Source organism: Rhipicephalus sanguineus, chromosome 7 (genome assembly GCF_013339695.2).
Source record: "Rhipicephalus sanguineus isolate Rsan-2018 chromosome 7, BIME_Rsan_1.4, whole genome shotgun sequence".
Classification (NCBI taxonomy): domain Eukaryota; kingdom Metazoa; phylum Arthropoda; class Arachnida; order Ixodida; family Ixodidae; genus Rhipicephalus; species Rhipicephalus sanguineus.
The window spans coordinates 111,908,099-111,922,640 of record NC_051182.1 but is presented as its reverse complement, the minus strand read 5'-3'; the positions used below and the strand labels follow the sequence as shown (position 1 = coordinate 111,922,640).

The window sequence follows — 14,542 nt, the reverse complement described above, 5'->3', positions numbered from 1 at the left end:
TCCCGTGAGATTAGTATCGCCGAGGTTTCACTGTATTAGGTAATATTTGCAAACCATAGCCAACATATAGTCGGTGCGGGGGGTTTAGAGAGGTGCTTTTTATATTCCGTAAAGGTCAATTTATTTTAGAATAACAGAGAGCTGAGCTAGTTGGTAAGTATTCATTCTAAAAAGACAGGGCTTTGAAACACGGACACAAGAAAGAAGCGGTGTCCTGACGTGTCCTGACTTCTTTCTTTTGTCCGTGTTTGCAGGCGCTGCCTTTTTAGAAAGAGTCAGCTAATTATGCGAAGTAAAATCTTATTTCTCTTTGGTGTCCCCTTTAAGAAATGAGATGATCATGATGATGAATGATGCGTCTAATAATAAAAGAACGCCGAGCGCAGCTGGAACATATCGCACAAGCTTGTTCGGTTGAGCGACATGGCGAGAGGTGTACGAAGTAGGTCTGGACAGTATCGCGGTACAAGAGCAGCACGATGGTATTTTAGCCCTTTCAGACGCCACCTATGAATAACTGTCTGTCAATGCATCAAACTGACGCATTATTTCAGGGCCCTCTATATTCTATCTTAACAAACGTAATGCCATATTACGTTGATTTATGTGTATTACAGTAATTATTCCTAAAAAAAGCGTAGTTAAAATATCTATTCATATTGAAGTCATTCATGCTCTGTCTTTGCAAAAATAGAATCAAATCGCAGGCTACATATACAACGCTAATTCGTTTTCGGTTATGTTGAGTTTGAGCAAAGAAGAATTATGCTTTTTGTCCTGGCTCGCGGGAAGCGGCACATCGAAATCTTCGTTGACCAATGTAGTGCCTTCAGCAAAGTGACCATATTCAACAGTATACCCTACAAAATGACGTTAAAGGAAGGCACTTATTACTCACAATGTTCAATTCTTCAAAAGGTCCATGTGTTTAGTGCTTTTTTAGCCACTAGTTGACGCCACTAGCAAAATTAAGTGATGCACACAATTGTGTACAAAGGGCCTCAAAAGGTTAGAAATACTTTTGAGTATCTGTATGTTTGTATTGAGATACATTTGGAAATGTATTTCTATCTTATTGTAGAGCGATACTGTGCAGGACATGGGTATCTCGTAAACTTTTTTTTCGGAAATCAGCTGGCGCGCGTTCGTTCGTGCGTGAGTGAGTGAGTGAGTGAGTGAGTGAGTGAGATGAGTAGAGTAGAGTGAGATGAGTGTAGTGAGTGTGATGTGATGGTGTGTAGAGAGAGAGAGGTAGAGAGAGAGTGTGTGGTGTGTGTGTGTGTGTGTGTGTGTGTGTGTGTGTGTGTGCGTGAGAGAGAGAAAAGACTTCCTTTCGAAGTCATTTCACTCATCCTTTCGCGACAGGAGGAGGGTGGTGAAGGGTTTCTCAGGCGTGCAAAATGGCCCACCACGTGAGAAAATGCAGTATCTCTATCTAGCCCTGGTATGAAGCATGCAAATAAAGACTGCTTTCTGCAGCCCTAAAGGGGATGTTCGTATCGAATAGCGCAGGGCGAATAAAGACGCCAGAGGAACGCGCAACGACGCACAGCGCTATGTCGTTGCATGTTGTTCTTGTTGTCTTTGCTCGCCCTACGCTATTACGTGTCTTTTTAGTGAGCATCCAAAGTTGGGAAACACAATGTGTTATAGATGTTGATTAAACAGGAATAGAAGCATCAGACAGGCTGGCCGACGTTTCGATAAGGGGGTCAAAGGCGACTTGTAATCACTGTTGTGATGTAAAAGGATGACAAGACACCTTTGACAAAGGAGGTCCACCTATCGAAACGTGGGCCAGCCTCTCTCAGGCACTTCTTGTTGATACAACCCATAGTAAGGAGCATGGCTCAGCCTCCATGTGGAGGGGAATATTGCAGTGAATATGATGGGAAGGAGCACCTTAGCGACAGCCGGAGCTGATCAGGGATGTCGATGGTCCACTGGTAAGCTTTGTCGACGTAGCTAGATGCTTCTCCAGCGTCGCGGTTTTTGACGATGCTGTTCATCCTCCCCGTCGCTCGCAGGAAAGACAAGCAGTTCGTGGCACCGTCCCCTTGCCACCGATGGCCTTCAATGCCGAGTTCCCGGTACATGTTTCCGATGGTGTCCAGCTCGTCGTTGTTGCTGACGTCGAATCCTGCGCGTCATGGGACAACGGGAAGTTTCTGTACAGCACTCGAAGTTAACGAATAACAAACGAATAACAGCGACAAACAACTCGCTGGCGTTCTAGCGGTGAACGCGAGACATATATTGGGTCTACTTACCTTTGATAAAAAGAACGAGAAATAGCGTGAACCACAGAATACAGACGGACTGACTTACAAAAGAATCTTTACTGGTCACAATGCAGTTTATTTGTTTGTAAGTCAGCGCTTGGTACGTCTCTGTCCTGTTGTCCTGTGGTTCGTGCTGTTTCTCATTTTCTATGGACATGTACCAACCGGCCCAAGTAAGCACTCTAGTACCTTGGTTACCTTGATGAGGGCGGCTAAAATGGTATAAGGCAATTTTAGCTACACTGTTGGTCAATGTTGGACATGATTGGCTAGTGTTGGCTTGGTTGTCAGTGTATGTTGGCTAGACCATTCTAGCCAGCCTACTTTCATAGTCAACAAGCCAACATTTTCAGCAGTTGCCAACTCAAAACGGTGCATGGTGCTGGTATAGTCAGGGTAAATACGGTCGGACAGCCGCACGCATACGGTCGACTTCAAGCTAACTCGTGGACTTTTTAACTGTGAACCTGCAAATTCCAAAGCGTAAGTAAAAGCTTCGCAAGCGTACTGCTCCAGCTGAGCTATCGCCTCTTGCTCTATGCGGGCGTAGTTATTCATAAGCGCAAAAAAAAAAAAATCAAGCTCAAGGCCCAGCTTTGCTCTCGCAGAATCCTTAACTCTTCGAGACGCTATGTGTACAATTGCGTATACCACTTGTTTCGGCTATTTGTATCGACTAGTGCCAACACAGAGCAAGATACTTTGAGCTTTGGATGAATTGGACATCCTGCTACATTTGTCTTCATTTAACTTCATTTTGCAGTGTACTGTTGCATATAATCACTTTGCTGAAGGCACTACCACGTCCGACGAGTCGTTTCACTTGCCGTTTCCCGCGAACCACGTCAATAGTATAATGTTTCTTTAACCGAAAACGAATTTTCACCATATTTTTAGCCTGAGAATTGATTCTATTTATGCGAAAACAGAGCATGAATGACTTCAGAACAAACAGATATTTATTTACAACTTAATTGGCATTCATTAGTATAACACACATAAATTAACATACCATGACATTATTTTTGTTGCAATAGAATACTGAGTGCCTTGAAATAACGTTGTATCAGTTTGACTCATTTAAAAATGCTTCCTAGGTGGCGTATGAAAGCGTTAAGAATGGCGTCTTGAGTGTCCTGAAATGACGAACTGCCAACGAACAACGCAATTACCCGTCCTACGTCAACGTTTCGGCAAGGAGACTGGTGATTGTCAGACAGTGGTCGTCCTAATGAGTAGCCATCCTAAGAGCTAAGGAGTTAGCTAGCGCCTAATTTGTGTCCTCTCTCAGCAACTGAAAAAAGACAGGCCTTATAAAAAAATAAAAAAATAAAGCAGTCTTCCACATGATATCATCACAAAGCCTCGCGCGAAACCTGTGCGGCGTTATTACAGCTTTCTCAATCAGTTTCACTGGAGGAGATTGTGATAAGATCCATGAGACTAAATTGTCACTATCCAGTAGGGAATTACAATGTTTTTTCGTTCGTAAAACTTGCTTCGCTTTCGCGGATTTTCGAACTTATTTGAGGTTTTCACTGCTCCTGCGTTCTGAGTATTCGACAAATAAAGCCTGGAAGTGCGACCTTCACAGCGTCCTAATTATTTTGAAATGTAAAACAGTCGCCCCGGAATAGCATTAGTCCCACGGTGTGCGAAATCGAGCCATGAGGTGAAGTTTTCATCTACCGCTGAAGCTTTTTACAGCGAAAGCTGTTATGAGATCACAACAAGGGCCGTTTTTGGCGCCGTAGTTGTCCGCCGCCTCCGGTGTCCGTAACCACTATCGCCCGAAATAAGAAAAAATTTCCAGGATGGAACTAGGTTTGAATCTGGGCCCTCTACGTGGGAGCCAAGTATCCTACCTCAGAGCCATGCCGGTGCTTGAAACTGCTTTGTAAAAAGACCCTATACAGGCTTCATGTCGGGAAGGAACCACATTAACATATGTAATGTAGTGGTAGAAGAGTAAAATAACAACCAAGTGTCACCCAACGCAAATTCTGTAACCAGGCGTCACACAATGAGAATTGCGCAAAGGGTGAGTTGTTGAATGCTTCCAACCCATTACAAAGGGCTCTGCCATAATTCTTCAACGTCATTAGCCACAGCATCAACAACGTGCACATAATGCCTTACAAGTGTTTAGCAGGTACCACGGTTCTGCGCAGAATGACGAAAAAACGCGTAGTGGCTGCTTCCTTACTTCACAAAAATTATGATTTATAGCGTAGTGGGTTCCCCGCAAGTGCACTTCTATTGGTTGCCAAGGAAGCCCATAAGGCTCCCATTATCCATTTCCTCAGGGAAATAAAGTTAATTCTCTCTCTCTATCTCTTTCTAACGTTAGCGTATGTTATAAAGCGTGGTGGGAGAGTGAAATAACGACCGGGCGTCACACAATGCGAATTACGTAACAAGTGGGTCGTTTAAAGCTTCCAACCCATTACGAAAGGCTCAGTCATAATTCTTCATCGTCATCAGCCGTCGCATCAAGAAACTGCACATAATGTCTTACAGATGGTACCTCGCTACTCTGCAGAATGAATAGTAATGTCGTGGTGGGTGCTTCCCAACTTCACAAAAATTGATTTGTGGCGTAGTGGTTACGTTGCTAGTGTTGTTGTATTAGCAGGCACGAGAGTTTATAACGGGCTCTAGAAATGCCGCTATTCGAGCTTTCGCTGTGGCTGTGCTGCGCTTTCCGCGCAGGCCTGGCGATTTTTTTTTTTTACGGGGAATTTAGAGTTTTTGTGGCGGCTTCCTGCTGTATTCTTTCACTTGAACGACAATGTTTTTCTTTATCATGGAACTACCCATAATTGTGGCCGCGGAGAAATCCGCACTGCAATTCGGGTTTCTTCATTGGAAACTTGAACACGAAGCAAGCCACGTTTACGTTAACAAAAGAAAAAGAAGCGATGCTGCTTTTCAGGATGATTACCTATCTTCTCGATCATCTCGGGCCTTTGGCGATGGATGGTTTTGATGGCTCCCCGGAATAGTTCCTTATCGCCCACGCTGTGTACGCACAGGAGAACGTTCAACGCCCTCTTGACAGGGACTGCGCAACAAAAGTAAGGTAAAAGGAGATTGACAAGAACATCACATTGACTACATGGCGCATGCCGATATCAACACTCACCCTTTAAACCCAGGCTGATACATACCTTACCTGCCCTCCGTGTCGGGGCAACAACACGTGCCACATCGCACACATTATTCAATGGTTGCGGGTTTATTTCTCATCGGCGGTGAGTTGTTTTTTCAACCGTGCACTTAGGTTCATACTTCCCTTTGTCTCATAAATAGGACACTTAACTTGAAAGGCGCAGAAACACCAAATGGTTTCCTTAATTGCATTACCTGTCGGATTCAAGTGATTGACAGCACTGGAAATTCATGCGACGAGTGCACTTTTTCTCGTTCAAGAAGATCTACTGGCCTTCTGTGCATTTATTCCCTTATATACAACCCGCCTTTTTCACTATGCCATGGAGCATGTGCCCTTCCCCTAGCGGACAAGTCGCGAAACATCTCTTGATCTCGGAGGCTTTCCTTCTGGCGATACCGGTTGTTCCGGCCCCTACAAAACGGCAGACGGCCGCACAGGAAAATGGAAAAGGCGGAGTGTAAAGTGTTTGTGCTTGTACCTAACATATATGACCGCGTTTCCTTGTTACTTTCTGAATTGATATCTTGTTCAGTCACCTTCATTAGTGCCTGCTATGCTGTATAAGTCGCACTAAGCACGCAAGGCAAGAATTCAATGATACGGCGGCTCGAAATGATGGGAAATGGTTGGACGAAAAATTTGTCGTGGTTGAACGTGGTTCACCCAAGTTTGTGGAGCGACGGCTCAGTTTTGCTTGCTTTGGGAAGGGACGAGACCATTGTTTTGCAGATATAACTTTATTACATGGTCTTGGTTTAACCAAGGATGACGAGAAGTCTACACGTTTCAACTACACACGCGGCGGCAAGGGAGCCGCCGTGTCGCACCACAAGACAACACACAGACGTCGCTCTCTAGAAGCGAATGCGCAGTGAACTTGGATGCAGTCACCGCCTCTGGCAGTGGGGGCAAAAGGCTGATTTACAACTGCGGTTCGTTTTTGCGAGCGCGCCGCACTAGTCTTTCGCTGAAGCTCTTTGGCCGGCGTAGACCTTGACTGAACTTTCTAAATTTGTAGCCGGGGTAGCAGATCTATCCTTCTGAAACCACGATGAAAGCAACCTTTCAATAAGGAAAGTTGTCTAAACGTTAAATGCGGCTTTTCTTTTTGTTTTTTCTTTTGTTTTGTTCGAAATCATTTTTATGATGTTGTACTGGTTCGTTATAACAGCTATAGAGGGTTCAGGTGCAACACTTAGTTTTCGTGACCCTCTCCTTTAGAGTACTGTGTTTTTTTTTCTGGATTCTCAAACAACTATTTTTCATCATGGGCTGCATTCTAATGCACAGCTCGTTTGTGTCCTTAAGTCACTAATCTGAGTTAAGCATTCTTGTGGACTATATTTATATAATGTACTGGAAACGCATTTACGACACATAATAACAAAGTCCGAGGACACGTACCCAAGCCCTTCTTATGAGCTGCGAATGCAAAAGCAGTAATGTCCAACTGAACGCCCGAGCCAGCAAGCAGTAGCAGCAGTAGCAGCATCCTGCGGTGCCAACGCCGCATGCCACCGGTGTCCTGCGCGATGAGAGACCGAGAAAGCAGCAGCCAGCGGCCACCAAAGCCGGCAAGCGAGCGCAGAAGATGAGTTCGGTGGGAGTGTGTAGGCGCGACGCCATCTAGGCCATAGAATTTTCTACAATATTCGCTAGAGGGAACTGTGGTGCTGCGATCGTTCTTATTCGGATTGCGAGCTGCGAGCTTATTCGGATTGGATACTCCGAGGTACTGTATATCATCTTGACATGTACTGATTGAATGTGGCGATATTCACCCAGGTATACGTGTGGGCACGAGTCTACAGGAAGCCTTGGGTTTTAGGGACAACAATGGAAAGCTGAACACGTCCGCGATAGAAATAAGTAAGAGACGGTTAGAGTATTGGTGGCAGAAGAGTAGAGATAAAGTACAAAAATAAATAATAGGGGGGGGGGGGGGAATAAGGTCATTCTGCCTTAAGAGGCAGAGAGATAGACCGTGAATTTATAAATATTTTTGGTATAATAAGATAGATTTAATCAATGTAGACAAGGTATTAGGCCAGCATGAAACAAGGAAGTTTTTCCTTTTTCTTCGAGCATGGTGGCAGACATGTCACCGCCCCGTTATAAAGGGGACGCTCATAGCATCCATCCATCCATCCGTTCAGCCACCATTAGAATGATGGATATAGTACATGGATTTGCATAGTTTTCATGCTTGCGGCTTCAAAAGCACTTGTGGCTTTGTTTATCGTTGTGTTTTGGCTTTTGTTTCGCATAAAAGAATGTCTCGTTGTGAACCGCGCGAGCTTATTCGGATTGGAAAGTCTAAAAGAGTCACGGTGATGAAGTGAGACTGCTGAATTTTCAAAACGTTATTCACCGGAGATGGTTGGTTCATAGCTAACACCTTTTCGAGCAGATAGCAGGCATGGTTCGAGCAGCGGAACTTAAAACGAGGGATACAAAGGAAGACAGGCAGCGACGACCTTCTTTGCCTTCTTTTTTGTCCCTCGTTTTGAGTGTTGCTGCTCAAACCAGTGTTTGCTGAATTTTCGCTGAACGTCGTCTCGCGACAGAGCTGCTGCAGGTCACACGGAGCCACGCGTGGTCGAAAGAACGAAGCTTAGGCAGATCCATGCACTCCCAATCATTTCCATGCTGGCTGAAGCGCCATGCGTAGCAGCTCACATAGACACTAGCGCCTGGTCTCACTTTAGGGTACTATTGTGAAAGTGTACAACCTATGCAGCAGCAATGCTTCTTTGCAGACTAGTTGGTTCATGCTGAAATCTAGACTTGCTGCGCAAGCAAAAGGAAGAAAGAAGGGAGACAGGATATAGCGCAGACCGAGGAAGCGCTATTTCCTGTCTCTCTTCTTTTTTCTTGTTGCTTGCGCAGCAAGTCTAGGTTTCTAGATAGCAGGCATGCGCACTCTCCCTTATCACACCATGCTATGTGAAGCAAAATGTTCATTGCCACGCCAGGCGCCACTGAAGTAGTGACGTTGAAATGCGGTCCAAGTAACAGGGTATTCAATAGGTTTACCATCTAGAAAGCGCTAGTTTCTGATCGTGGGATCGTAGGTTCTAAATTCGCTACCGCCGATCTCTTTCCTCTCGAATGGAATGTCTTCTTCAGCAAAGCTCGATATGGCTAGTGTTCCGTGTATATTTTTTTCTGCGTCAACAAAAACATTACCGCACAAATTGGACAAACCGTACCACTCACTACCAGTCCCCTAACAATGAAGGAAACACACGAGCGCCGAGCATCAGTTAAGATCGTGCCCGAAGCGCCAAGCACATGCGGCAGGCGGAATGGAGAATGGAGTAAAAACGCAAGTACAACGATGGTCTCACCCTTGATGCAACGTTCGCGAACGCAGGAATTATTTTTTTTCGGTCACGCAACGCCAACGACACTTGTGAGACAATACAGGCTTCGTTAGAATGCAACGCAAAGAAAGATGCAGGAAATACAGAAAACACGTAGTCAGGCAACAATAAACTGACTATATTTGAGCACCGAAGGGATTTCGAGCAGCAACCGGTAATGTCCAAGAATACTACTGTTTTGCAGGAAAGAAATATTCAGTATTCTTTACTATTTACTGTTGTGAAACACTGCGTGTACATTTTTCGTACTACACTTTGTTGTACAAATTTCGTAGCTCAAAATGCTGCGCAAACGAAGTTCGCCGAGAAGTTGAGAAGCATGTGGGATGTTGTCATCGTGAGCTCTGCTCACGCGGCCAGCTGGTATTGGTCAATACATGTCAGCTTCCGTGGCATTGCTAGCGTGTAGTTTTTCTTACCTCCAAGCCAGAGATGATTCAGAAGCTTATTCGCGATGTCGACGCCCGCATTGTACTTTTTGTCCGAATAGAGACTAGAAGTCTTCAGATCCAAGAAGAGAAGTGCAAGGCTCTTTTCGTAGATGCCCCCGTCTGAAAAGAAATATCTGTGCTTTAACCCTTTCAGACGCGACCTTTGAATGTCTGTAAATGCGTGGAATTTACACATTTTTTCACGGCACTTGATATTCACTCGCCATAGAAATGATGCCACAATATGCCGCTTTGTGTGTTTTCTAGTAATGAATCGTTATGAAACTGTAATTAAGACAGAGGCTTGTCCGTCCGTTTGGCGTCCGTGCGCACGGCACAGCACCGTGTAAAATCAAAACATCAGGTTTGACAATAGACTAATACCAATCATAATTGTGACAAAACAATATAAAACACCTGCAAGCACAAACCCTTTATACTAGTTGGTGACTTCAACGTATACATTATGGACCTAGCTTTGTCGTCGACTTTTCATGTCACTTTATATCACTTAATTTACATTATATGGGGCAAACGCTCGGTTAACGTACGGTTACTCACCCATACGATACCCAGAGCTTCGCTCACTCGTCATGATTCACTTCGTGGAGATGTGTGGATTGTTTTTTTTTGCATAGGTAGAATCATATCTCAGGCTAGAAATATAGTGCAATTTCGTTTTCTGTTACGTTCATTTCTAACAAAGAAAAATTATGCTTTTGACGTGGCTCGCGGAAAGCTGCGCGTCGAACGACTCGTCCAACATGGTGGTGCCTTCAGTAAAGGGATCATATTGTCACGTGGTCGTGACGTCGACGAAGAAAGCAGTCGGCGTTTGCAGAATGAAACTGTTTATTTGGCCGAACTTGTGGCCGGGAAAATGAGAACTAGAACTACAGCAATACACGCTGTACAATGATAGCGGCGAACAGGGCGTCGTCCGTCGATCAACTGACAAGCGGCGAAGTGCGTCGGCTTTTATACAGGTGCTATCGAACTTTCCAGCGATATCGCTGTTGGCGGCGTTATCTCTCGACAAAGCTGGAACATTCACGTGCGGCGCGCAATCTTAACGGATTGTTCCAAAACAATCGCGAAGCTTCCTACACATCACGGCGAGGCCTGCGCAGCGCGTTGCCCACAGTCTTTGTGGGTGAAGCTTCAACTCATGAAATATAAGACTTGCGGCAATGCCCCCCTCTGAAAAAGCATCGTCCCGATGCTTAAAAAGAGAAAATGAATACATGCAATACTAAAGAAAACTAATAAAGAAAGCAAACATTAGAGTCCTCAGGTGCGTTAACGAGCATAGTACGGTTTAAGGCGCACCACATGCACGACCTCGGGTCGAGCTCGGCGCCTCTGAGAGTTCGTGATGCCGTCGGGGACAACCTCGTAGTCGAGTGCGCCGAGACGTCGAAGTACCCTGTACGGTCCGAAGTATCGTCGAAGAAGCTTCTCGCTTAGTCCGCGTCGTCGTATTGGCGTCCAGACCCAGACACGGTCGCCGGGCTGGTACTCGACGAAGCGTCGTCGAAGATTGTAGCGACGGCTGTCGGTGTGCTGCTGGGTCTTGATGCGCAGGCGGGCCAGCTGTCGAGCTTCTTCGGCACGTTGTAAGTAAGCGGCGGCGTCGACATTTTCTTCGTCGGTGACGTTGGGTAGCATGGCGTCGAGCGTCGTCGCCGGGCTCCTTCCGTAGACCAACTTGTACGGCGTCATCTGCGTCGTTTCTTGGACGGCTGTGTTGTAAGCGAAGGTCACGTACGGAAGGACGGCGTCCCACGTCTTGTGCTCAACGTCGACGTACATGGCGAGCATGTCGGCGATGGTCTTATTTAGACGCTCGGTGAGGCCATTGGTCTGCGGGTGGTAGGCGGTGGTGCGGCGGTGGCTCGTCTCGCTGTATTTTAAGATCGCCTGAGTTAGGTCCGCTGTAAAGGCGGTACCTCTGTCTGTGATGAGAACCTCTGGGGCGCCATGACGCAAGACGATGTTCTCCACGAAGAACTTGGCTACCTCCGCGGCACTGCCTTTGGGCAATGCCTTTGTCTCGGCGTAGCGGGTGAGGTAGTCAGTTGCTACGACGATCCACTTGTTGCCGGAAGTCGACGTCGGGAACGGCCCCAGTAGGTCCATCCCGATTTGCTGGAACGGCCGGTGAGGTGGTTCGATTGGCTGCAGAAGTCCCGCTGGCCTAGTCGGCGGTGTCTTCCGTCGCTGGCAATCTCGGCAAGTCTTGACGTAGTGGGCGACGTCGGCAGCAAGGCGTGGCCAGTAGTACTTTTCCTGTATTCTGGCGAGCGTGCGGGAAACACCGAGGTGTCCAGCCGTCGGGTCGTCCTGTAGGGCCTGGAGGACTCCTGGTCGCAATGATGAGGGCATGACAAGAAGATAGTCCGTTCGAAGTGGCGAGAAGTTCTTTTTCAGGAGAACGCCGTTCCGTAAGAAAAACCACGACAGTCCTCGCTTGAATACCTTCGGAACAACGGCGGTCTTGCACTGGAGGTACTCCATAAGGCCCCCCAGTTCCGCGTCGGCTCGTTGCCTTTCGGCGAAGTCGTCGGCACTTATAGTTCCGAGGGAGCAGTCATCGTCGTCGTCTTGCGGCGGCGCGTCGACGGGGGCACGAGAGAGGCAGTCGGCGTCAGAGTGTTTTCGTCCGGACTTGTACACGACGGTAATGTCGAATTCTTGAAGCCTCAGACTCCATCGTGCGAGACGACCTGAAGGGTCCTTCAAGTTAGCTAGCCAACATAAGTCGTGATGGTCACTGACAACTTTGAAGGGCCTGCCATAGAGGTAGGGGCGAAACTTTGACGTAGCCCAGATGATGGCGAGGCATTCCCTTTCTGTTGTGGAATAGTTGGCTTCTGCCTTGGATAATGACCGGCTAGCATAACTGATAACCCTTTCAAGCCCGTCCGTCTTTTGCACAAGGACGGCACCGAGTCCTACGCTGCTTGCGTCGGTGTGTATTTCAGTATCGGCGCAATCGTCGAAATGCGCAAGTATGGGTGGCGTCTGCAGGCGTCGTTTAAGTTCCTCAAATGCTTGCACTTGCTCCGGTTCCCACCTGAATTCCACGTTAGTCTTCGTGAGAAGCGTGAGTGGTTCCGCGATGCGTGAAAAGCTTTTGACGAAGCGTCTGTAATAGGCGCATAAGCCGAGAAATCGGCGGACGGCCTTCTTGTCGGTGGGAGGCGCGAAGTCGGCGATGGCCGCTGTTTTCCGCGGGTCTGGGCGCACTCCAGACTTGCTGATCACATGACCGAGAAACAGGAGCTCGTCGTATGCGAATCGGCACTTTTCTGGCTTCAGGGTCAGTCCAGAGGTCTTGATTGCTTGAAGTGCTGCCTCAAGCCGCCGGAGATGCTCGTCGAAGGTCGAGGAAAACACGACGACGTCGTCCAAATACACAAGGCACGTCTGCCACTTCAATCCAGCCAGTACGGTGTCCATGACGCGCTGGAACGTCGCAGGTGCCGCGCAAAGACCGAAAGGCATGACCTTGAACTCAAAGAGGCCGTCGGGTGTTATAAAAGCGGTCTTTTCTCGGTCTCTTTCATCTACTTCGATCTGCCAATAGCCGGTCTTGAGGTCCATCGACGAAAAGTACGTTGCGTTGTGAAGTCGATCCAGGGTGTCGTCTATCCGTGGGAGGGGGTACACGTCCTTCTTCGTGATTTTATTCAGGCGCCGATAATCAACGCAGAAGCGCAGTGTCCCGTCCTTCTTCTTCACTAATACCACGGGTGACGCCCACGGACTCTTTGAAGGCTGGATGATATCGTCGCGTAGCACTTCGTCGACTTGTTTCTTTATGGCCTCACGTTCTCGCGTCGAAACTCTGTAGGGGCTCTGTCGGAGTGGTCGAGAATTTTCTTCTGTTATAATGCGGTGCTTAGCAAGGGGCGTTTGTCGGACCCGCGAGGACGACGAGAAACAGTGCTTGTATTGCAGGAGCAGGGTTTTGAGCTGGTCTTGCTTGACCTTTGGAAGGCTCGGGTTGACGTCAAAATCCGGTTCGGGACCTCTATTCGTCGAAGCAGGTTCGGCAGCATCGAAGAGGGCGAAAGCATCGCTGGCGGCTACACATTCGTCGATGTAGGCAACCGTCGTACCCATGTTGAGGTGCCTATATTCGTGGCTGAAGTTTGTCAGCAGTACCTTTGCTTTACCGTCATGCAGCTCGGCGATACCTCTTGCGACGCAAATTTGACGATTCAGGAGTAGTTGCTGATCGCCATCGATTACGCCTTCAAGGTTTGCAGGTTTTTCAGTGCCGACGGAAATAATGACGCTGGAACGCGGCGGAACGGTCACCTGCTCTTCTATCACATTCAGTGCATGGTTCCCTGGCGTGGGGTGGGGCGGGAGCGCTTTGTCTGAGGTTAGTGTTATCGACTCAGACCTCAGGTCGATAACGGCGCCGTGGTCACTTAGGAAGTCCATTCCGAGTATCACATCCCTGGAGCAGTTTTGTAGGATTACAAAGCTCGCAGGATAAGTGTGGTTATTGATGGTGACTCTCGCCGTGCAGACACCAATCGGTGTTATCAGGTGGCCTCCAGCTGTCCGGATTTCGGGTCCACTCCAAGCGGTCTTTACTTTCTTCAGCTTGGTGGCGAATGGCCCACTGACGACGGAATAGTCGGGGCTCCGGTGTCGACGAGAGCTGTGATGCTGTGGCCGTCGATAAGGACATCGAGGTCGCTAGTTCGTCGTCTTGCGTTGCGGTTAGGTCGTGGCGTCGGATCACGGCTTCGTCGATTTGTCCCGCTGTTTCTACGTTGCGTCGTCAGGTTTTCTTCGGGCCGCGAAGTTTCGTCGTGAGGGCTCCGTCCGGTTTGCGTCGTGTTCTGTAAGTCTCGTCGCGTTGTCGTCGTCGGCGGCCGCGGAGGATCTTCGGCATTTCGTCGTACAGCAACCGCACCTCCATCGGTTGCTGCCCTTAGTTTCCCGGATACGGGCTAGGCGACCGGCCCCGGTTTGGGCCAGTGTACTGCCGGCGGTGCGGTGACATGTAGCGGCCGGGCGACGGCGAGCGGGAAGCTCGTCGTTCTTCCCACTGTGTTCCGGTGAGGTAGTCGTCGATGTCGCGAGGCCGTTCGCCTGGCTGCGGGCGCGGCGCGTTAACGGCGAATCCGCGTAGCCCCATCTGTCGATACTGGCATCGGCGGTATGTGTGGCCGGCTTCCCCGCAGTGATAGCAGAGCGGCCGGTTGTCAGGGGCACGCCAAACGTCGGTCTTTCGGGGGGCGCAGC

At 48.2% G+C, this 14,542-nt stretch overlaps 1 protein-coding gene across 1 annotated transcript in view; it reads right to left on the bottom strand.

The window, feature by feature from the left end:
• The window catches only part of LOC119398934 (dermonecrotic toxin SPH), a 91,750-nt gene that overhangs the window by 70,647 nt on the left and 6,561 nt on the right, over positions 1-14,542 (bottom strand). The window contains exons 3-5 of the mRNA XM_049417840.1: positions 9,263-9,394; positions 5,227-5,346; positions 1,903-2,140 (exon numbers count right to left, since the gene is read on the bottom strand). Of these exons, the coding sequence (XP_049273797.1) occupies positions 1,903-2,140; positions 5,227-5,346; positions 9,263-9,394 (490 nt within the window). The remainder of the gene's footprint in view (positions 1-1,902; positions 2,141-5,226; positions 5,347-9,262; positions 9,395-14,542) is intronic.